This window comes from Pan paniscus, chromosome 20, assembly GCF_029289425.2.
Source record: "Pan paniscus chromosome 20, NHGRI_mPanPan1-v2.0_pri, whole genome shotgun sequence".
NCBI lineage: Eukaryota > Metazoa > Chordata > Mammalia > Primates > Hominidae > Pan > Pan paniscus.
The window spans coordinates 43,001,594-43,025,508 of record NC_073269.2 but is presented as its reverse complement, the minus strand read 5'-3'; the positions used below and the strand labels follow the sequence as shown (position 1 = coordinate 43,025,508).

General features: G+C 38.1%; 1 protein-coding gene across 5 annotated transcripts in view; it reads right to left on the bottom strand.

Annotated features, from left to right (window-relative positions):
• Positions 1–23,915, bottom strand: part of ZNF345 (zinc finger protein 345) — a 104,940-nt gene that overhangs the window by 18,967 nt on the left and 62,058 nt on the right. For 2 of the 5 annotated variants that reach the window (XM_034945310.3, XM_008960814.5), the window contains exon 3: positions 4,467–7,250. The exons of 2 other annotated variants lie outside the window; for them this stretch is intronic. In XM_034945310.3, the coding sequence (XP_034801201.1) occupies positions 5,738–7,204 (1,467 nt within the window). In that variant the 5' untranslated portion in view covers positions 7,205–7,250 and the 3' untranslated portion in view covers positions 4,467–5,737. Of the gene's footprint in view, positions 1–4,466; positions 7,251–23,915 lie in introns of those variants that run through there. One more of the 5 variants, XR_004667860.3, reaches the window with a different exon arrangement.

Sequence of the window (23,915 nt, the reverse complement as noted above, 5' to 3'; positions counted from 1 at the left end):
TCTTGAGTTCTGTGAATTATTATACTGAATTATCAAGGGTAGTCATGACAAGTCCCAAATTTGTAGTCAGCTAGTCTGAAGTATGGGTAGCCCTTGGAACCTCTGAACTTGTGGCTGGTGTCTGAAATGACGGCAGTCTTGTGGAAACTATTCCTTCAGACTTCAGTTTCTCTAACTCAGTGCAATTCCCATAAAACACTACATAAATAAAAATGAATATTATGTCTGAGAGAGCCATCCTTATTGTTGCATGAAATAATGTTGAGCAAAAGAAACCAGACACAAAAAGGGTTCAGCGTACGATTCCATTTACATGAAGTGGAAAAACATGTAAGCTTATCTCTGGTTACGGAAATTAGGAGAGGGGCTATTTCTGGGCAATGGAATATTAATAGCAAAGCAGCACAAAGAAGCCTCCTTAGGCTGTAAATGTATATCAGTCTGGGCAGTGCTTACATAGGTGTACAATATTACTTCATCAAGTTTAACACTTAGGATTTATGCTATTGCCACCAGTATTTTATATACCTAAATAAAAATAATTCAAGTAGAAGTGTAGAGAAGGCTACTGAACGTAGTGAGTGTGGAGTTCAAGGGAAACAAACCCACGGGGGTGAAATCACCAAGGAGCAAGTAAGTATAATTAGTAAATGTGTCAGAGGCTGAGTCTTAGAAAACTTCAATCTTTAGGGAACAGAGAGATGAAGAGAAACGATGCATTAAATGACCATGAGTAGCTACATAGGAAAGAGCAACAGAGTTTGAGAATTTTAGTTACTTTTCTGCTCTTTAATAGAAAAAGATATTTTAAAAGGTGATTTCATAGAAATTGAGTAAGCCTGCCTATAGATATATGGTGTTCTCCAATTAAAATACAAAAACAAATTGGGTTAAAAATAAAACACTAACTATATGGTGTTTATAAGGATATATACCTAGAACAAGCTGACACAACAGACCTAGTGCAGCTCTACTGGCCAAAGCAGAATTTTCAATATTAGAGAAATTGGAATTCAATATCACAGTGAAAAATACAGCAACCAAACATAAAAAGTAAAACCCCTATATTAACAGAAGACCTTGAAATAATATAGCTGGGCGTTTTGTGCCCACTTTTCAGAATTAAACAAAATAATCAGAGGATATTTAAATAATGTAATCACGAAGCTTAATATAATTAAATAGAACTTTGTGTTTTATAGAGAATATATATTATTTCACATCATATATCTATAAAATGTATTAAAAACCTAACGTATATTTGGCCACAAATAATAAATTAATGTTTTAACTTTTTAATGAAGTTTCACAGATCACACACATTATAAGTTCATATGCTAAATTTTTTTCACAGGTTTTTGAAAATTTAGAAACACACAAACATACAGACACCTAGGTAACTAGTGAATCAAAGAGAAATCAAGATTAAAATAATAATTATCTAGAAGTTAATTTTTAAAAAACTATGGGGCCAGGTGCAGTGGCTCACGCCTGTAATCCCAGCACTTTGGGAGGCCGAGGCGGGCGGATCACGAGGTCAAGAGATCGAGACCATCCTGGCCAACATGGTAAAACCCCGTCTCTACTAAAAAATACAAAATTTAGCCAGGCGTGGTGGCGCATGCCTGTAGTCCCAGCTACTCAAGAGGCTGAGGCAGGAGAATCACTTGAACCTGGGAGGTGGAGGTTGCAGTGAGCCGAGATCACGCCACTGCACTCCAGCCTGGTGACAGAGCGAGACTCCATCTCAAGAAGAAAAAAAAACTGTGGGCCCCAGATACAGCAATAGTCAAAGGAAATCTTGTAGCCTTAAATGCTTCCAATTTAAAAGAGACTGAAAATATATTAACCAAGCACATGTACTCAACAGAAATACACACAAATAAAAAGAAAATAGTGAAATATATTTTTGAAATAGAAAAAGCAAACAAAAATAGTCAAAAGCATGAAGAAAATCCAGATAAGGTTTTTTTAAAAAAAAAAAAACAAGTAAAATGAATGGGACTCCTTCAAATCAATTTAGAGGAATAAAGTGGTTTAAAAATAAAACTATGAGTAGAAATACAAATATATATACAGAGACTGAAAACTGAAAGCCAATTCTGTTTGCCAATATCAACGAATTTGAAAATCTAAAGAAAAGGAACCATTAAAATCATTGACGAAGTAGTTTATCAGTTCTAAAATGCACTTTTTACCCCGCATTTTAATGTCTCTGAAAGTGGGTTTCAATATATATCTCCAACAGATTAATCTGCAGGACTTTAAAAATTAGTTTTATATTTAAAGTGATGTATTTTATATGTAGCATCTTAAGATTTCATAAGTTACTTTAGTCTGTTTTTAATGATTCCTATTCCATTCTTTTTAAAAATTAAAAAATCTAATTATCTCAAATTAAAAAGACATAAAATATACTAATGCTGATATATTTTCATCTTTTGTTCTTTCCGATGCAAAATGTGATTGAATGCCAGAATATTCACTCAAGGGACCTGACTGGGGGGTATAAAAGAGACTTTGGCTACAGGGTTTTTTCCCCCAGCCTTCCTAGATATAGTTTTTGCTTTATATCCCTTATATAATACCCATTTCTATGCCACTTTGAGTCAGTTCTGGTGATTAAAATCCTTTTACTAAAATGTTCAATTTTCAAAATAATTATTAAAAGGTTACATGTAATCGTAATAAACATAAGCTGAGTATCCCTCAAAATGCTTGGGACCAGAAGTGTTTTGGATTTTGGAATATCTGCATTATATTTACCAGGTGAGCATACTTAATCCAGAAGTCTGAAATTATCTTTGAGCATAATGTTGAGCTCAAAAAGTTTTGGAATTTGGAGCATTTCAGATTTTGAATTTTCAAATTAAGCATGCTCAACCTGTAATCTGTAAAGTCTCTAGAGTAATGTCGCTTTTGCATTCATGTTCATATACCTTTATTTATGAGAACTGCTACTATTTTTGTTTTCAAAACAGCAGGTTGTGATTGATCTAGCTTTTTTTATTCTAAAATTATTTTTCCCTCCCATTATCCTTAGGGTTTTTGTTGTAGTTATTCTTTCTCCAGCTTCTTGGGTTATATGCTTGGTTTCTTTATTTACAATTTCTTTAATATTCTAACAAATGAATGAATTTAGAGCTATAAAATTTCCTCTGTATATTACAGGTCCTCACAGGTTTTGCTATGTAATCTATTCAGTGCCATTTATTTAAAAAATAATGTATTTGATTTTAGTTAATTTACTCATTTATTTTTAGAGACAGGATCTTATTCTGTTTTCCAGGCTGGAGTGCAGTGGCACAATAATAGTGCACTGAGGCCTTGAATTCCTGGGCTCAACTGATCCTCCCACCTCAGCCTCTGGTAGCTGGAGGCCACCATGCCTGGCTCATTTTTAAAACTTTTATTGTAGAGATGGGGGCTTGCTATGTTACCCAGGCTGGTCTCAAACTCCAGGCTTCCAGCAATCCTCCTGCCTCAGCCTCCCAAAGTGCTGAGATTTCAGGCAAGAGTTACTGTGCCTGCCTGCATTTTATTTTTAAGCAAAGAATCATGCAGATGAGTACTGAATTAATATTTGGATTTCAATGGAGAAAACTGCCATAGTTTTTTTACTTCTACCCTGGTACAAATTTTATAGTGTATTTGTCTTCTCACACTTTATAATCTTATTATTTTTTCTGTAGGACAATTTTTTATTTATTTATTTTTATTTTGTTCTGAGACAGAGCCTTGCTCTGTCACCCAGGTTGGAGTTCAGTGGTGCAATCTTGGTTCACTGCAACCTCCACAGGTTCAAGCAATCCTTATGCCTCAGACTCCCGAGCAGCTGGAACTACAGGCACACGCCACCATGCCTGGCTAATTTTTGTATTTTTAATAGAGATGGGGTTTCACCATGTTGGCTAGGCTCCTGGCCTCAAGTGATCCACCCACCTTGGCCTCCCAAAGTGCTGAAATTACAGGTGTGAGCCACTGTGCCTGGCAGCAAATATTCTTATTCAACAAGGAAAGAATGTCAATCAAATTTTCCCTACATTCATTTAAATGAATGTCTTTCTCCATTATGAGGTCTTTGTTGTTGAGTAAGGTATGGATCATGGCTAAAAGTTTTTCTAGAAATAATAAAAATGAAGCTTGAGAAGATAATAGTGATGGGTAACATTCACTAAGCATTTATTATGTGATAGGCACAATTATAGAATCCACACAATAAGGCTCTGAGGTATTGATTCTACCCACATTACCATAGGTATGTTACAGATGCATATAAAAGGATCTGGAAGAATAAGTAAATTGGTTAACATTGGAAAGGAACTGAGGCCAGGAATGCTGCTCAAAGGAAAGGCCGGCTTTATCTGTAATGTAAAAATCTTTTATATGCAAAAGCAATTGATACATTATCTCTGAAATGAACAATAAATAAATAAATCAGACACACTGAAAAGGGGCCATCAAGGTAAGTGTTTATAATGGCAAAATTTTTAATATTTGACAAAATTGGGGTTTGATAAAGACAGGTGAATACTATAAAGCCAATAAAATGGTAACAACATATTTACAGACAAAAAATATTAAGGGCTGGTTATAGTATAGCATAATCACACCTTGTTTCCAAAACAATGAGAGATAGTATTAAAGGATTTGCTCCAAAAGTTTGACAGTGATTATCTATGATTGGTAAGATTACAGGTAACCATATCCTTTTTTTCTTTTTATCTACATTATGATGAGGGAAAGCTGTTTTGCTAAAATGGAGAGTATAATTTTATAAAAGGAAAGTAAACAATCTTCTAAAACAAAAGGTACAGGTATTAAAGGATACTTAAAAGTAACAGTTATTGACCATAAACAGGATGAGACATAGATACATATATATAAATTTAAAAAACAAACACTGGGCCAGGCATGGTGGCTCATGCCTGTAATTCCAGCACGTTGGGAGGCCGAGGCAGATGGATCACGAGGTCAAGAGATTGAGACCATCCTGGCCAACATGGTGAAACCCCATCTCTAATGAAAATACAAAAAATTAGCTGGGCGTGGTGGCGGGCGCCTGTAGTCCCAGCTACTCGGGAGCTGAGGCAGGAAAATCACTTGAACTCGGGAGGTGGAGGTTGCAGTGAACCGAGATTGGACCACTGCACTCCAGCCTGGTGACAGTGAGACTCCGTCTCAAAAAAAACAAAAACAAAAACAAAAACAAAAAAACACTGACCTGATATCCAAGCTTTATGTGAATAAAAATGTAACTTACCATCAAATAGTCAATAAAAAACAATATGAAAATGGACAAGGTTATTGAATAAATGGTGTTAGGATAATCAGGAAAGAAAAAAAGGATAAATTTAGACTGGCAATAAATAAAGTAATTTTTCAATGAATCAGTAATTCTGTATAATACAAAAAAAAGACCATTGAAAAAATATAGTAGGATTAACCCAGAAATGAGTTTTCCAATGTTTAAAGTTGAGGCAAAATACAATAAATGATTTTTTCATTTTTAACATTCACAAGTAAGAATTTTCCAAAAGTAATGAAGGAATGAATATAGATAAGGATCTTCAAATATTTATTTTATTTGGGGTGATTTTTTTCATGTATAAATATTCTTTGACTAACCTGTGAAGCATAAGTAAGGCATTTGTACCTTAGTTCTATTTGTAGAGATTTTCACCACTATGAATTTTCTTAAGTCATATGTTTAGAGTCCTTCCTTCGGCACGTAATTTCAATTTATAGTTTCCAATTCGCAGAGTTTCTTACCATTATGACTTTTCTTATGTTGCTGAAACTCTGAATCCCTCCCATAAGCCTTCCCACAGTTCTTACATTCATAAGGTTTCTCACCTGTATGAATTCTCTGATGCTGAGTAAGGCTTGAGCCACTATAAAAAGCCTTCCCACACTCCTTACATTCATAGGGTTTCTCACCAGTGTGTATTCTCTGGTGCCGATTAAGAGCTGAACCACTACTAAAGGACTTTCCACATTCTTTACATTCATAGGGTCTTTCACCAGTATGGATTAGCTGGTGTTGGATAAGTTTTGAGCCACTACCAAAGGCCTTCCCACATTCCTTACATTCATAGGGTTTCTCACCAGTATGAATTCTGTGATGTTGAGTAAGGTCTGAACCACTACTAAAGGTCTTCCCACATTCCTTACATTCATAAGGTTTCTCTCCAGTATGCATTCTTTGATGCTGAATAAGTTTTGAACCACTTCTAAAGGCTTTCTCACACTCCTTACACTCATAGGGTTTCTCACCAGTGTGAATTCTCTGATGCTGAGTGAGATCTGAGCCACTATTAAAAGCCTTCCCACATTCCTTACATACATAAGGTTTCTCACCAGTATGAATTCTTTGATGTCGAGTAAGGGCTGATCCAAAACTAAAGGCCTTACCACATTCATTACATATATATGGTTTCTCACCGGTATGAATTCTCTGATGCCGAGTAAGAGCCGAACCACTGCTAAAGGCCATTCCACATGCTTTGCATTCATAAGGTTTCTCACCAGTATGAATCCGCCGATGTTGAGTAAGGTTTGAACCACTGCCAAAGGCTTTACCACAATCTATACATTCATAAGGTTTCTCACCTGTGTGAATTCTGTGATGCCGAATAAGGGCTGATTCAAAACTAAAGGACTTCCCACATTCCTTACACTCATAAGGCTTCTCACCACTGTGAATGATCTGATGTCGAATAAGGCCTGATCCAAAACTAAAGGCTTTCCCACATTCCTTACACTCATAGGGTTTCTCACCAGTATGAATTCTCTGATGGTGAGTAAGGTTTGAGCCACTACCAAAGGCCTTCCCACATTCTTTACATTCAAAAGGCTTCTCACCAGTATGAATTCTTTGATGGTAAGCAAGGTTTGCACCACTACCAAAGGCCTTGCCACATTCTTTGCATTCATAAGGTTTCTCACCAGTATGAATTCGCTGATGTCGAACAAGGACCGATACAAAACTAAAATCCTTCCCACATTCCTTACATTCAAGGAGTTTCTCATCAGTATGAATTCTCTGATGCTGGATACTGAAAGTGGGCATGTCTTCAGGAGTAAATATCATTTCACTGAAATGTCCTTCCTGAGATCCCTGTTTTCTCTCAAACTGGTTTTTACATTCCCAATCACCTCTGAAACTTGAACACTCAATGCTGTGTTTTGTAAGGTTTTCCATATCCTTTTTCAGAAATAATTTCTTGGTCTCAACTTTGATTCATAGTCTGAAAGAAAATATAAAAGCAAACATTCACTTTTTTGTGTTCTGGCAGAGATTAAACGTTTATAATAGATACCAAAGACTTAACTACAATTTAATTTTCATAAAAATTGAGTGGTTTATACAGTTCTCACATATGACTGGGCAATTTGAAAAACAGATTAGGGAAGCAGAGAAAATGAGTAAAAGTCAGACTAGAAAGTGGAGGAGGTTTTCAGGAAACAGATTATTTTTAAATAGTAGTTTAGATATTTATTTAAAATAGTAGTTTTAAATAGTAGTTTAGTTTAGTTTAAAAGTCCTGCAGACTTTGAAAGCTTCGTAATTATACAGATGTCCTGGCCCTGTCTTAATTTTTTAAGAGATGAATCTAGTGCTATAAACATTTATAAATGAGAGTAATTCTCATATTCATTTATCAGGGTTGTTGGGAGTACTACATTTTTCCTGGGGTGGAAAATCTGGGATGTTTCAGTAATAAACATAATTTGCATATAAACTGATGGAGACAGAAAAGAAAGATAATCCACAAAGAGCAGTTTCCCAATGAAAGACTAACGTGCTAAATGAGTATGGAATGAGCTATGGAGAGGGAAGATTCATCTGTGGTTAGAATGTGGTTTGTTTATGCCATTTAAGAAATAAGTTTGCCTCCAAATTCTATGATGATAACATTGAGAGAAGACGGAGCTCAGTAAGGGCTACAGCAGAGGAACAGAATCTGGTTTTAACATAAGAGGAAAGGGAAGACAAGACAGGAGGCAATGTGATACTACTAGAAGATTGCAAGAAAGATGAAGACATATAAATATCCTGAACCTCATCTTTGATGATTATGGAATGATTCTGATCACACCAAATCTACTTACATACTTGCATAAAGTAACTATGCAGTGCTTATTATTTTGGGAGACTTATTTGCCTCAAAAGTAGAGGCTAGGAAAGGGAATGGATTTAAAGATACTATCTAAGGCCTTGAGTGAATACCTCAAACCCCAAAAAGTGAAAACATTCAGCACCAATCTCTTTCTACAACTCACATAACAATCCTGTTTAGAGCAGGTCTAAATATGTCTTGAAATTGTTCTTTCAGTCTCCAACTGGCTAATCCAAATCAAAATTATCTTTTGCTTGGACACTAAACCAGCATTTCTTCTACCTGCCTGCATTTCCAGTTTTGCACCCTTAGCACCCAGAGTGATATTTAGCCTGGAACTGTTCTGCTCAAAATGAACTCGCTCTTAAAAGTTCCTCAGTGATCTGCCTGTCTCTTCAACCTAATATCCCTCCCTGCACCCCCCACCCAACAATAAGCTGTAGCTACAGTAGTCTTCATAGTTCTTCAAATGCACAAAACTGTACCGACCCATCCCCATCATGGTTTCATCTGCCTGAAATGTCCCCCTATATCCACTGCCCCTACTCTTGGCCTTGCAAGTTTCTGGCAGTGGTTTAGGTCTCTGCTAAATGATGTATCTTTAAAATATTTCCTACATGTTCAGTCTGAATTATGCACACTCTACTATCATTTCTCAGAGCTCTTTTTTCCTCTTTTCTTTGTGTTTTGTTTTGATAATAGGTAATTTACATATCCACTCCCTACAGTTAAATTTTTCATATTTGTTTGAATGCTTGTTTAATCTCTGTCTGCTACAATAGAGCCAAGCTTCATGAAGACGAAGATAATATCTATTAATTTAATCAACTTGAACTCTGGTACATGCAAAAAAAACCTAAATGCATTTATTGAATAATATAATAAATTATTTGCAAAATGTATTATCCTTACAAATAAACGTCTAAAAACTAGATTTCTCTAGACATACAACATAATTTCTCTGAAGAAGCTCAAGTGGATCACGTGCATTTATCCCCGTACGCTTTCCAAAACCTCACTAAAAGGAATGAAAAGGAATTTGTAAAACAGAACAAAACCACCACATAAAAGGAAATTAAAGAGGTAGCTGCAGCAACAAAACATTTTCGGCTTATTTATTTATTTATTTTGAGACGGAGTTTCGCTCTTGTTGCCTAAGCTGGAGTGCAATGGCATGATCTCAGATCGCTGCAACCTCCGCCTCCCGGGTTCAAGTGATTCTCCTGCCTCAGCCTCCTGAGTACCTGGGATTACAGGCATGTGCCACCACGCCTGGCTAATTTTGTATTTTTAGTAATACAGGGTTTCTCCATGTTGGTCAGGCTGGTCTTGAACTCCCGACCTCAGCCTCCCTAAGTGCTAGGATTACAGGCATGAGTCACCAGGCCTGGCACCCCACCCCCCCCTTTTTTTTTTTAGCGGAGTTTCACTCTTGTCACCCAGACTGGAGTGCAATGGCACAATCTCAGCTCACTGCAACCTCTGCCTCCCAGGTTCAAGTGGTCCTCCTGCCTCAGCCTCCCAAATAGCTGGGATTGCAGGTGCCCACCACCACACCTGGCTGATTTTTGTATTTTTAGTAGAGGTGGGGTTTCACCATATTGGCCAGGCTGGTCTCGAACTCTTGACCTCAAGTGATCCACCTGCCTTGGCCTCCCAAAGTGCTGGGATGACAGGCATGAGCCACCATGCCCAGCCAACATTTTAAGTTGAAAGTGTAAGATAAACAATGACCAATCAAAAAAGATATAATCTTAACTAAAAGTAAGGAAAGCCCACACATAGTTACACTTTTTGTGTATAAAAAAGTGTATGATTTATGCTGCAGAACCCCAGAAAAACTTAAGAAGTGGAGGGAACTAAGTACCCATAAAAGTCTAACAATCAACATACAAAATATATAGCATACAGCTTCTTAGGGCCCACTCTAAATTACAAATAGATCACTACCTCATGAAGATATGTGCACTCACATGTTCAAAGCAGTATTATTCACAATAGCCAAGACATGAAAATAACCTATGTGCCCACTGATGGATGAACAGATGAAGAAATTGTGATATATATAAATGAATATTATTCACCATTGAAAAGAAAGAGATCCTGCCATTTGACAAAACAGACATGAAACTGGAGGACGTTATGCTACGTGAAATAAGGGAGACGAAGAGAAATACTGCATGATCTCACTTATATGTAGAATGTAAAAAAAAAAAAAAAAGTACAGAAATAGCATACAGAATGGTAGTTACCAGGGACTGTCAGGGAGAAAATGGGGAGATGCAGGTCAAAGGATACAAAGTTTCAGACATGTAGAATGAATAAGTCTAGAGATCCAATGTACAACATGAGGACTATAGTTAATGACATTGTATTGTATTTTAGATTTTTGATGAGAGTAGATTTTTAGGTGCTCTTGCCACACACACACAAGAAGTGTAACTATGTGAGATGATGAACATGTTAATTTGCTTGACTACAGTCACCATTTCATAATATGTATCAAAACCTCATGTTGTATATCTTAAATATATACAAAAACAACAGAAACAAAAAATAGGCAAATATTAGATATTTGAGAAAAGCCTGTAAGATAAAAGACAGTAAACAAAGCAACCAAAGCAACTCAGAAGACAGACTATATAGGAGAACAAAGAAAACATCAAAAGTCACAACATATATTCTCATAAGGATATGAGAAGCTACGCCACATGATACAAGAATAGAATAATATGAAAGAAATACTAAGTGAAAAAAGTATTCATAGAAAATGAAAATATAAAGTTGGAATAAAAACAAATCATTCAAAAGTAAATAATAAAATATCTTTAAAACCCATACAAAAAAGATACAGAAATGGAAAATAGGAAAATATGGGAGGTCAAGCAACAAAGTCCAACGTCTACTGAGAAGAAATCATTTTTAGAAGTTTGCTAAGAATCTACAAAGTGTGCAAGAAGAAACGGAGGAACCTGAAAATCACCATTTAAAAATCGTCAATAGGATAAAAGATTCAGGATCCTCAATGGATTCTAAAACTGGATAATGAATTGTGCTGCGGAAAAGGATATTCACTTGATCTCACAGTATCACTCTACAGATTATTTATTAATTATAAAGGAAAAAATATATACCTGTTTAATAGAAAGATTTGGTACTCACCACCTTAATCTTAAGTGGTAAAACTTGATGCCTTAGTCTACTTGTGTTGCTATGAAGACATATCTAAGAGTGGGTAACTTATAAAGAAAAGAGGTTTATTTGGCTCACAGTTCTGCAGGCTGTACAAGATGCATGGCACCAACAGCTTCTTCTGATGAAGGTTTCAGGCTGCTTCCACTAGCAGAAGGTGAAGAGGAGCTGGGATGTGCAGAGATTATGTGGAGAGAGAGGAAGCAAAAGAGAGGGTCGAGAGAGGTGCTAGGTTCTTTTTAACAACCAGCTCTTTTGGGAAGTAATAAGAGCAAGAACTCACTCACCCACTGCCCCTCAGGGAGGGCATTAATCTGTTCATCAGGGATCCACCCCCATAACTGAAACACCTGCCATTAAGCCCCACCTCCAACAATGGGGGGAAAATTTCAACATAAGATTCGGAGGGGACAAACATCCATACAGCACTTGGTATCAACAGTAGTAGAGCAACTTGACAATATGTTCCTCCCAATGTAATACAATAAAAGATGTACCATCATACCACCTATGTGGTATGCTTGCCAAATATATTTAACCTGAATCTAAGCTTCCTATACATGAGAAAGCCATGAGACAAATAAAGGTTATGTGACATTCTATAAAATAATTGTCCTGGATTCTCAAAAAAATTCAATGTCATATAAAACAGGGCCGGGCATGGTGACTCACGCCTGTAATCCCAGCACTTTGGGAGGCCAAGTTGGGCAGATCACCTGAGGTCGGGAATTTGAGACCAGCCTGACCAACATGGAGAAATCCCGTCTCTACTAAAAAATACAAAATTAGCCGGGTGCAGTGGCGCATGCCTGTAATCCCAGCTACTAGGGAGGCTGAGGCAGGAGAATCGCTTGTACCCAGGAGGCGGAGGTTGTGGTAAGACAAGATTGTACCATTGCACTCCAGCCTGGGCAACAAGAGTGAAACTCCATCTCAAAAAAAACCAAAAAATTCAAAGTCATATAAAACAAAAAATGAGAGACTGCTCCAGATTAAAAGAGACTAAAGAGATCCAATGACCAAATCAATATATAAATCTTGACTGGATCCTAGATCAGGCAAACACATACCCAAGTAAAACAAACAAACAAACAAACACAATAGCAGCTAAATAAAGAGAGCTTGAAGACTACTGGAGCTGTCTAAATATAAAATGCTTAAGAATATTATTAAGTCTATTTTAATTTTCTTAGGTTGGAGATATATCATTAATACTAAGGAGATATATGTTAAAATTATTAATGGTAAAATGTGAAGATGTCCCCAACATATTTTCAAATGACTCACAAAAAAAAGTGTATGTGTGTGTATTAATAAAGATAAAGGAAATGTGGCAAAATGGCAACAACTGAAGAATTTGGGTGATGGATGATAGAGTCTGAATGTTTGTGTCCTCCCAACCCCCAAATGAAATGTTGAACTTTAGTTATCAATGTAATGGGGTAAGGAGGTGGGGCCTTTGGGAGGTGATTAGGTCATGAGGGCAGAGCCCTCATGAATGTAATTAATGTCCTTAAAAAAGAGGACCCAGAGGACTGCCTTTCCCTTTTTACTATGTGAGGACAAAGAGAGAAGGTGCCAACTATGAAGCAGAAAGCAGGTCCTTACCAGACACTGAATCTGCCAACATCTTGATCATGTACTTTCCAGCCTCCACAACTGTGAGAAATAAGTTTCTTTTGTTTATAAGATAACTAGTTTATGGTATTTTGTTACAGTGGCCCAAACAGAGGAAGAAAATGGGTATTCAGAATTCACCGGAATAATCTTTTTTTCTCTACGTTTGAAATTTTTCGAAGAAAACAGAAAATACAGATTGTTCTAAAAAGTAGCATTAAGGGAAACTTCCCAGACCTGAAAGAAATGAGTCTCCATATTTAATGGGTCCACTTGGTATGTAGTATAAAAAAAAGATGATTTACATTTACATATATTTTTATTAGGTTCTAGGACACTGCGAACAAAGAAAATACCCTAAAAGGCTCCAAAATGCAAAGACAGGGTATAAACCAAAGACCAGGAATGAAAATGGCTTTGGAGTTCTAAACAATACTATAAGACAGAGATCATAATTTTAAAATTCTGAGGAAAAATATTTTTAATGTAGAATTCCATGCCCTGCCAAAGAATCAATATAGTGGTTGAAAAATATACAGAACTCACAAAATTTAATTCTCATTCATCCTTTCTCACATGCCACCAATATCAAGAAGAACCAAACCAAGAAACAGGAAGGCAAGGAATCCAAGAAACAAAGAACTCAACGCAGAAGGGCAGTGAATTTAAAAAGATAGAATTCTAGAGTAATAGTGGTACAAGCAGTCAGTAGAGAAAAAAAGGATCATAGAAGAGATGTCTCTAAACCCAAGAAACTGACAGAACATACTGGAAAAAGATTTATTTTCCAGTAGATTTTGAATATAAATTAGTGATAAATATACGGACAAAAAGGTAATAGTAATTAAATGGAAAACAAAGTTGCGTAAAAATACAAGCGTGATTCACAGCTCACTTATGAATAAAATCTGTTAAAAAGACGCAAGCCACAGAATGGGTGATGATATTTACAAAATATTTAACTGTCAAAGAACTAGCATGTAAAATATAAGATCTTTCTCAAATCATTAATAAAAAGCTAAATGGGCTGGGTGCAGTGGCTCAAGTCTGTAATCCCAGCACTTTGGGAGGCCAAGGTGGGCGGCTCACTTGAGGTCAGGAGTTCGAAACCAACCTGGCCCACATGGTGAAACCCTGTCTCTATTAAAAATACAAAACAGTTAGTCAGGCATGGTGGCACACCAGGCGTGGTGGCGCGTGCCTGTAATCCCAGCTACTTGGGATGCTGAGGCAGGAGAACTGCTTGAACCCAGGAGGTGGGGCTTGCAGTGAGCCGAGATCACGCTACTGCATTCCAGCCGGGGCGACAGAGCAAGACTCAGTCTCAAAAAAAAAAAAAAGCTAAATGATCCAAGAGAAAAGAAACCACTAAATAAATAGGAAAACACTGCCATATTCACTCCTGGTCTTGTTTATGCCTGGTGTAATAATTTGTCAGGTCTTTGTCCTAGGGTTCCTAGCACAGAGCTAGACCTGTCTTTGCTATGGATCACACCTGAATTTATGCTAATGAGGTAACTCATGGTGGACCTGAGTAGCTTCAGAATTGGGGCAGTCATCAAAAATACTTTTAGCTAGCCAATCTCTGAGGAAGAAAGTGGGGCTGGAGACTGAGTTCAGTCATGTGGCCAATGATTAATCAATCATGCCTACATAATGAAATTCCACCCCAAAGTTCAGTGGGGCTTCCTTATTGGTGAACATATCAATGTGTTTGGAGGGTGACACACCCTGCTTTCACCAGGAAAGGGCATAGAAACTGTGTATAGATCCCTTTCAGACCTTGCTCTATGTGTCTCTTTACTGTGCTGTTCCTAATTTGTATCCTTATCTTTCATAATAAAACTATAATTTTAAGTGTAGTGCTTTCCTGAATTCTATGAGTTGTAGTAAATTACTAAATGAAGGGGGGAGGGGGAGGGAGTCATGGGAACTTCCTGGAATTGTAGCTAGTTGGCCTAAAGTAAGGGCAGATTTACTGGGGACTGTATGCTAAAACCTATGGAGTCTGACACTAACTCTGGGCAGCTAGTACCAGAACTGAATTGCAGTACATCAGTTGGAGATTAAATAGATTAAAATCCCATGTTCATGGATTAGAAGACTTAACATGAAGATGGCAATACTCGCTAAAATAATCTGCAGATTCAATACAATCTCTATTAACACTTCAGTGGCCTTTGAAATGAAAAGCCAGGCGGGGCGGTAATCCCAGCAGTTTGGGAGGCTGAGGCGGGTGGATCACGAGGTCAGGAGTTCGAGACTAGCTTGGCCAACATGGTGAAACCCTGTCTCTACTAAAAGTAAAAAAATTAGCTGGGCGTGGTGGCACGCACCTGTAATCCCAGCTACTCGGGAGCCTGAGGCAGGAGAATTGTTAGAACCCAGGAAGCGGAGGTTGTAGTGAGCCGAGCTCCACCACTGCACTCCAGCCTGGGCAACAGAGCAAGACTCCATCTCAAAAAAAAAAAAAAAAGCCACTCCTCATATCCATGTGGAACTGCAATGGGTACCCAAAATCATATGGAACTGTAATGTGTATTGAAAATGAAAAAGCAGGACTCACTTCTTCCAATTGTAAAACTTACTACTATAAAGCTACAGTAATCAAAAGGACTGGCCTAAGAACAGCCTTGTAAACTAATGGAATAAAACTGAAAATCCAGAAATAAACCCAAACATCTATGACTAATAGATTTCCCAGAAGGCCAGTTAAGTCCACTGAATGGAGAAAGAAATGTCTCTTCAAAAAATGGTATTGAGACAACTGGATAAACACATGCAAATATAAAATGTGAACTCAAGGCCGGGCGCGGTGGCTCACACCTGTAATCCCAGCACTTTGGGAGGCCAAGGCGGGTGGATCACAAGGTCAGGAGTTTGAGACTAGCTTGGCCAATGTGGTAAAACCCTGTCTGTACTAAAAGTAAAAAAAAATTAGCTGGGCGTGGTGGCACGCACCTGTAATCCCAGCTACTCGGGAGCCTGAGGCAGGAGAATTGTTGGAACGCAGGAAGCAGAGGTTGCAGTGAGCGGAGATTTCGCCACTGCACTCCAGCCTGGGCGACACAGCAAGACTCTGACTCAAAAAAAAAAAAGCCACTCCTCATATCCATATGGAACTGCAATTGGTACCCAAAATCCATATGGAACTGCAATGTGTATTGAAAATGAAAACGTAGGACTCTCTTCTTACAATTGTAAAACTTACTACTACAAAGCTACAGTAATCAATAGGACTGGCCTAAGAACAGACTTGTAAACTAATGGAATAAAACTGAAAATCCAGAAATAAACCCAAACATCTATGACTAATAGATTTCCCAGAAGGATAGTAAGTTCACTGAATGGAGAAAGAAATGTCTCTTCAACAAATGGTATTGGGACAACTGGATAAACACATGCAAATATAAAATGTGAGCTCAAGATGGATCAACAACCTAAACAGAAGTGCTAAATCATAAAATTCTTTCAAAAAAACAGGATTTCTAATTCTTCATGACCTCAGATTTGGCAATTAATTCTTAAATTTAACACCTAAAGCACAAGCAATGAAAGAAAAGAATACATCAACTTAAATTCATCCAAGTTAAAAGTTTGTGCTTCAATTGGGTACAGGGTATTTCTAGAGGCAGATGAAAAAGGTTTAAAACTAGAGAGAATCAATAGTTGCACAATATTATGAATACAGCAAATACCACTGAATTTATACTAAATACCACTGAATTATACACTTTAAAATGGTTAAGTGTATCTCATGTGAATTTTGCCTAAAAGAACAAATCTTGGGGAAAAAAATGAGAAAAGGAGATAAAAGATAATACAAATGAAAAGATGTTCTGTTTCATTAGTAGTCATGGTCATACAAATTAACACCATAATTAGATATTACTAAGTATACTAGGTAGGTAAAAAGTGTGACTATTCCAAATGTTGGTAAAGATGTGGGAAAAACATGGCAAAGGCAGCGGCAAACATACACTGTTGGAAGTAGACCACTTTCATACAACCACTTTGAAAGAGTTTGGTTATCTAGGCTAACACATGCACATTCCCTATTACCCAGCAATTCCACTCCTAGGTAAAACATCCACTACAATGTTCATATCAGTTTTATTAAGAGTAAAATGCTGGAAACCACCAATTATCCACATAAAAAATATGTTGGACAAAATACACTGTGATATAGTCATAAAGGTTATTAAATAATAGTGGAGATAAACAAGATATATCTAAACTATTCAACATGGGCCAGGTGCGGCGGCTCATGCCTGTAATACTAGCACTTTGGAAGGCCGAGGCAAGTGGATCGCTTGAGGTCAGGAGTTTGAGACCAGCCTGGCCAACATAGTGAAACCCCGTCTCTACTAAAAAATACAAAAAATTAGCTAGGCTTGGTGGTGCACGCCTGTAATCCCAGCTACTTGGGAGGCTGAGGCAGGAGAATCACTTGAATCGGGAGGTGGAGGTTGCAGTGAGACGAGATTATGCCATTACACTCTAGCGTGGGCAACAGAGTGAGACTGTCTCAAAAAAGACAAAACAAAACAAAACTTAAAAGAACACATATATTATTATTCAATTTACGTAAGTTTAAAAGCAGGCAAAGCTGTATAATATTCTTTAGGGAGTTATACAAAGTTGGCAAAAAATTATAATAGCAGAGAATGATTTTTACAAAATCTACTTAATAGTTACACTTCAGTGGAGAGTGAAAGAGATTAATTTGGTTTGGGCAGGCAGATGGCTTTGTGGTATTAGCAATGTTGTATTTTTCCAATCTTCATGGTGGTTATATGGGTATTATCACTTAACCTAAAAAGATTTTATATATTTGAATATATAAAATATTTCAGGAAAAACCTCAAACTTTGAGGGGAAAAGAAGAAAAAAGAAACAGAAAGAACATTTTTCAGTTTATCTGATGAAAGTAGTCTAACAGCCATGATACCAAATAAGACAAAATACTAAATATGAAGAGAGAATAATTTTGGGCTAATATAATTTATGAACACACACACACACCCTAAATAAAACTCTAGCAAACTGAATAAAATAATTAAAAAAGCAAACTTTATGAATAAGTTGATTTCATCCAAGGAATACAAGGTTGCTTCAACACTGAAAAATCAGTTAATTAATTATATTAACAGAATAGAGAGAAAAATGCACAATTGTCTAAAACAATCAGAGAATTTGATAAAACCCAACATCCAGTTACTGTAAGAAGAAACACAAAACTTGAACAAGCTATGAGTGGAAGGTAATTTCCTCATTCTGATGAACAGCACCTACAAAAACCAGGAAGGGACACGTCAAATATGTGCATGTCCGTAAAGGCTGTAGCAAATAAAACATGTAAGTACTAGAAAGCAAGAAACAAAAGTGATGTTTGCAGATCTTATGATTGCCTATATGGAAAAATTCAAAAGATATAATCATCTATCCATTTAAAAAAGTACTATACAAAAAGTAGCTGGGCGTGGTGGCACGTATCTATAGTCCCAGCTACTCGGGAGACTGAGGCAGGAGAATCACGTGAACCTGGGAGGTGGAGGTTGCAGTGAGCCGAGATCGAACTACTACACTCCAGCATGTGTGACAGAGTGAGACTCTGTCTCTATCAATAAATAAATAAATAAAAATTTTGAAAAGTATTATATCCCTATCTCACAGCAAAGTCAGTCTTAGATAAATGACTTACATTTTAAAAAATTAACTTTAAAACTCTTAGAAGAGTATGTGCTAGTTATCAATGTATTGCCCCTAAGTTCCAAATTCACCCTTTATTCACCATTTTTTCACTCTGCAAAAGCAGACCTGGGCTATAGAAATATTTTTCCTTGCCAGAACAATGTTAAGCTTTGCGAGTAGTGGATGTCTGAAAGACACTGCAGGAGGAAGGGGCGTTCCTTTCTGGTTCTGGCATGCTTGCTGGCAGGCGGCTCCAGAATCCAGGTCCACCTCCTGCAGCACATTCAGTTTCCCGAGCACCCAGTTCCTGTAGCATGGGTGACTTTACCAGGCTTCCTCAGTCAAGCAGCTTCTCTAGCTCCCGGCTCTTAAAGTACAAAGTGGCCAGCAGCACCCAGTAGCCTTGTCTGAAAGTTTTGTAGCAAATGCTTCTGGTAAGACAACCCAGTCTGCCACACAGGATGGATTCCTGGCAAATTCTAGAGCACAGATTTCCAGCAAGTTCCACAGCAGGAACAGGACATGGCTAAGGCAAGTGAGGCACTTATGGCACAAAACTTGAGGCTTTCACTCTCAGATGCCAACCCTGCACGTATAACCCTGACGATGACTGTCTTAAGAATGAGGAACCCAGGGTGCAAAATTTGAGGCATTCCGTCTCAGGGTCATCCAAGTGTAGTTACATCTGACGGTGAGTGCTTCTCACCGTCTCACTTGCCTCATCTTAGTCCCAGCCCTTTACCACAGCAATTACTGTCATTCAGTGAGCCACAGATGTGCACTCTCCAACAAGGGCTGGATGTTAACCCTGGGAGGGCGTCTTCCTTGGACTCTCTACCATTAGTAGTGGCTGCTCTTATTATTTTTTTAAAAATTTTTTAGAGACAAGGTCTCACTCTGTCACCCAGGCTGGAGTCACCCAGGTACCCAGGCACAATCATAGCTCACTGCAGCCTCAAACTCTTAGGCTGAAGCCATCCTCCCACCTCAGCCTCCCAAGTAGCTAGGAATACAGGCACATGCACCACACCTGGCTAATTGGCTGTTATATTTTTCTTTTGTAGAGACAGGATCTGGTCTGAAATTCCTGGCTTTAAGTTATCCTCCCACCTCAGCCTCCCCAAGTGTTGGGATTACAGATGTGAGGCATCATGCCCGATCAATGGCTGCTCTTCATGGCTGTAATTCCCATGGTTTTTAGAGTTTCCTTTACTTCTTACTGGCCAATCCTTTGTTACTCTAGTTCCACGATGGTTAATAATTTTTTATATTAAACTTTCCTAGTTCAAATTGCTGTGTTTTCTGTTCCTTGATTAGATATTGACTGCAACAGAATTGGTAACTGATGTCGTTCCAAGTGAAAGGCCTGTAAAGATGGAACTTTGGGATTAGTTTGGTCATGCCTTTTAGTATCTTTTTGCTAATCCTTTGGGATTGGCTGCAGTGCAGAGTTCCATGCCAATGGAATTTGGGTTGGTAGAAATTAATGGCACGCAGTAATGTTACAATTAATTAGGCCATGGTTGATTGGAATGAAGTGTCAATTAAAGCACATGCCTTGGGAGCTAAATAGTTGCTGTACTTGACCATTATGGCAGTAATGATATAAGGACTGCGGTGTGGGATGGATTAACTTATGTTAACTTAAATGCATAAAGAGAAGCTGATAAGCTCAGGTTTATTAACTCTCAGTTCAAGTCACAATCTGAGAATAAGAGCATTTCCATAAAAATCCTAAAAGAATCTCCCCTTTCTTGTAGCCAAAGGGCTGACATTGCTGAAAAACACAAAATTGCTCAGCTTGCTGAATTATGATGAATGTTGAATTCACAGTCTTGCCACATTTTTCATGTGAAAGAAGAATGGCAAAGAATAGGAACCTGAAATTTGGAGTTGGGACATACGGATGGGATCCAGATGAAACTGGCAATCTTGAACTCCTAAGTCACTGTGGGGATCTCTCTTATTAGTGGAAATAACTTGCAATCCAGCATTTGAGAAACTAGTTTTCCTCTGGTTGAAAACCCTATGATAACATCATCTGGAGTAGTGCAAAGGGCATGCTCATTCTCTTTAAGATCCACCAGAAATGTTGTCTGCTAAGACAGTATTTAGGAATGAGCCTGGAACATCTTCTCATTCCAGGAAGTAAGAAATTCTCAATCCTCATTATAGACCTATAATGAGGGTCCAATCTCAGCATAACCCAGAGAGACAGGTATATAGTATGACCCAGGAGGAAATAACTCACCGTATTAGTTTGCTAGGGCTGCCATAATAAAATACCACTGACTGGATGGTTTAAATAACAGAAATGTGTTTGTTCACAGTTATGGACATCAGTCCAAGATTATGCTGATTGCGGGTTTGGTTTCTTCTGAGGCCTCTCACCTTGGCTTGCAGATGGTCACTTTCTTGCTATGCACTCACATGGTCTTTCCTCTGTGTGTATCCTTGGCATCTCTCTGTGTGTCCAAATTTCCTCCCTTATAAAGATAGGAGTCAGGTCGAATGAGTACTCACCTTAATGGCCTCATTTTAACTGAATTAAAGGCCCTGTTTCCAAATACATTCACATTCTAAGGCACTGGGGTTTAGGCTTTCAAGATATGAATTTTGGAAGGGACACAATTGAGCCCATTAACACGCACCAAAACAAGGGTTGTGGGAGCAGAGTGATGATGCTCTAACTTTACCTTTTTGCATAGTTTTAACTTTTTTTTTTTTTTTTTGAGACTGGGTCTCACTCTGTCGCCCAGGTTGGAATGCAGTGGCATGATCTTGGCTCACTGCAACCTCCGCCTCCCAGGTTCAAGTGATTCTCCTGCTACAGCTTCCCAAGTGGCTGGGCCTACAGGTGTGCACCACCACTCCTAGCTAATTTTTGTATTTTTTGGTAGAGACGGGGTTTCCCTGTGTTGCTCAGGCTGGTCTTGAACTCCCGGCCTCAAGTGATCCACCTGCCTCAGCCTCCCAAAGTGCTGGGATTACAGGTGTGAGCCACCACACCCAGCTAGTTTTAACTTTTGGTAGCATGCTAATATTTTTACATACTCATACAATCAAGTCACCAAGAACAGAGTAATAAAAAAGGACAAATGGTAGGAACTAACAAACTTAAATGTATTTCAAATGAATAACAAAAGCAACCTTAATGGGGGAAAAAACCAAATCCAAGTAAATTAGAACACAATATTTTGATTACGTACTCCCAGTCCAAAGATAAAGAGAAGTTGGCCGGGTGCAGTGGCTCATGCCTGTAATCCCAGCACTTTGGGAGGCTGAGGCGGGCGGATCACCTGAGGTCGGGAATTTGAGACCAGCCTGACCAACATGGAGAAACCCCGTCTCTACTAAAAATACAAAAATTAGCCAGGTGTGGTGGTGGACACCTGTAATCCCAGCTACTCAGGAAGCTGAGGCAGAAGAATCACTGGAACAGGGAGGCAGAGGTTACAGTGAGCCGAGGTCATGCCACTGCACTGCAGCCTGGGTGACAGGGCGAGACACCATCTCAAGAAAAAAAAAAAAAAAAAGGCTGGGCATGGTGGCTCATGCCTATAATCCCAGCACTTTGGGAGGCTGAGGCTGGCGGATTGCAAGCTCAAGAGATCAAGACCATCCTGGTCAACATGCTGAAAACCAGTCTCTACTAAAAATACAAAAAAATTGCTGGGCGTGGTGGTGCACACCTGTAGTCCCAGCTACTTGGGAGGCTCAGGCAAGAGGATCACTTGAACCCAGGAGACAGAGGTTGCAGTGAGCGGAGATCACGCCACTGCACTTCAGCCTGGTGATAGAGCGAGACTCCGTCTCAAAAATAAATAAATAAATAAAAATAAAAAGATAAAGAGAACTATAAGAAAATACTGAACCCTACTTAGTATTCTTGATTTTTACCACAGTATAGGTTAGCATTCTCACATTCTGTATGTATAAATTCTAGACTTGAACAAATTCGTAAATCTAATGAGGATAATGGAAGCCAGGTTTCTTACTACTACAGAAGGAAGATATAAATGTGGAACAGGTTGTGACAAGAATGAACACTGCAGTCCCATCACCTAGATATTGGTTTCCAAATATTCACATTGCAAGGAACCAGAGCTCTTTAGAGAAATGATTCATTCCAGGCTGGAGCTAAGACAGTATTTAGGAATGAGCCTGGAACATCTTATCATTCCAGGAAGTAAGGAAATGCTCAAAGAATCATGGAGACAAGTCAAAGGAACACAGAAGCCAGCCAGAATGGGTTCCTGCTGGCCAAATCTGGGACAACTTGAGTATAAAAATAAATAACAACAGATTATAACCCATTGAGGAAAGTAAACATCTATGAATTCATATTGACATAAACAAATGAATAAGTGGGAGAGAAGGGAAAGCTCTTCTTTATAGTGGAATGCCAACCAATTAATACAGACAAAATAATGGCGATAGAAATAAAAAAAAAACCCTCCCATTATTACTATTACATCTTACTAATAACAGACCCAAGAATAATTATCAGTGGATGGATGTTAAACTAGTGGGGAAAAGTTTGGTGACTAGTTATTTACACAGTTACAAAGTACATCTCCACAAATTATCTATTAATTACAAATAGACAACTGTCAATATTACAGTGGAGAAACATGGTAGATATCCCCTTAACAAATTATCAAAGTTAACATCTCCAGAAATGGAATAAATCAAAATCATGTATCTCCTGAGATGATGCAGCAAGAAGGATACAATATTACCTTTATGGTATTCCTGCCACAAAATTCATAGCCTGAATGTAAGCATGAAGAACCAGAAGACAAACCCAAATTAAGGGACTTTTTACAAAATAAATGGCTTCTCCTCTCCAAAAATTCCGAGATCATGAAAGACAAAGAGAGAGCAACTCTTCCAGATTAAAGAAGACTAGAGAGACATAATTAGTAAATTTAAAGTGTGATTTTAAAGTGGATCCTGGATAGATGAGGAGAAAGGGTAGGGTGGTTTGTTATAAAGAACATTACTGGGATGAATCAAAAATTTTAAATATGGATTAGAGTATCATATAAATGTTAAAATTTTAATAACTGTACTGTGGGTTATGTAAGAGAATAATCTTGTTGTTAGGAAATAAAGGGGCAAAATATCTGCAACTTAGCTGGACGCGGTGGCTCATGCCTGTAATCCCAGCACTTTGGGAGGCCAAGGCAGGCGGATCACGAGGTCAGGAGATTGAGACCATTCTGGCTAACACGGTGAAACCCCGTCTCTACTAAAAATACAAAAAATTAGCTGGGTGTGGTGGCG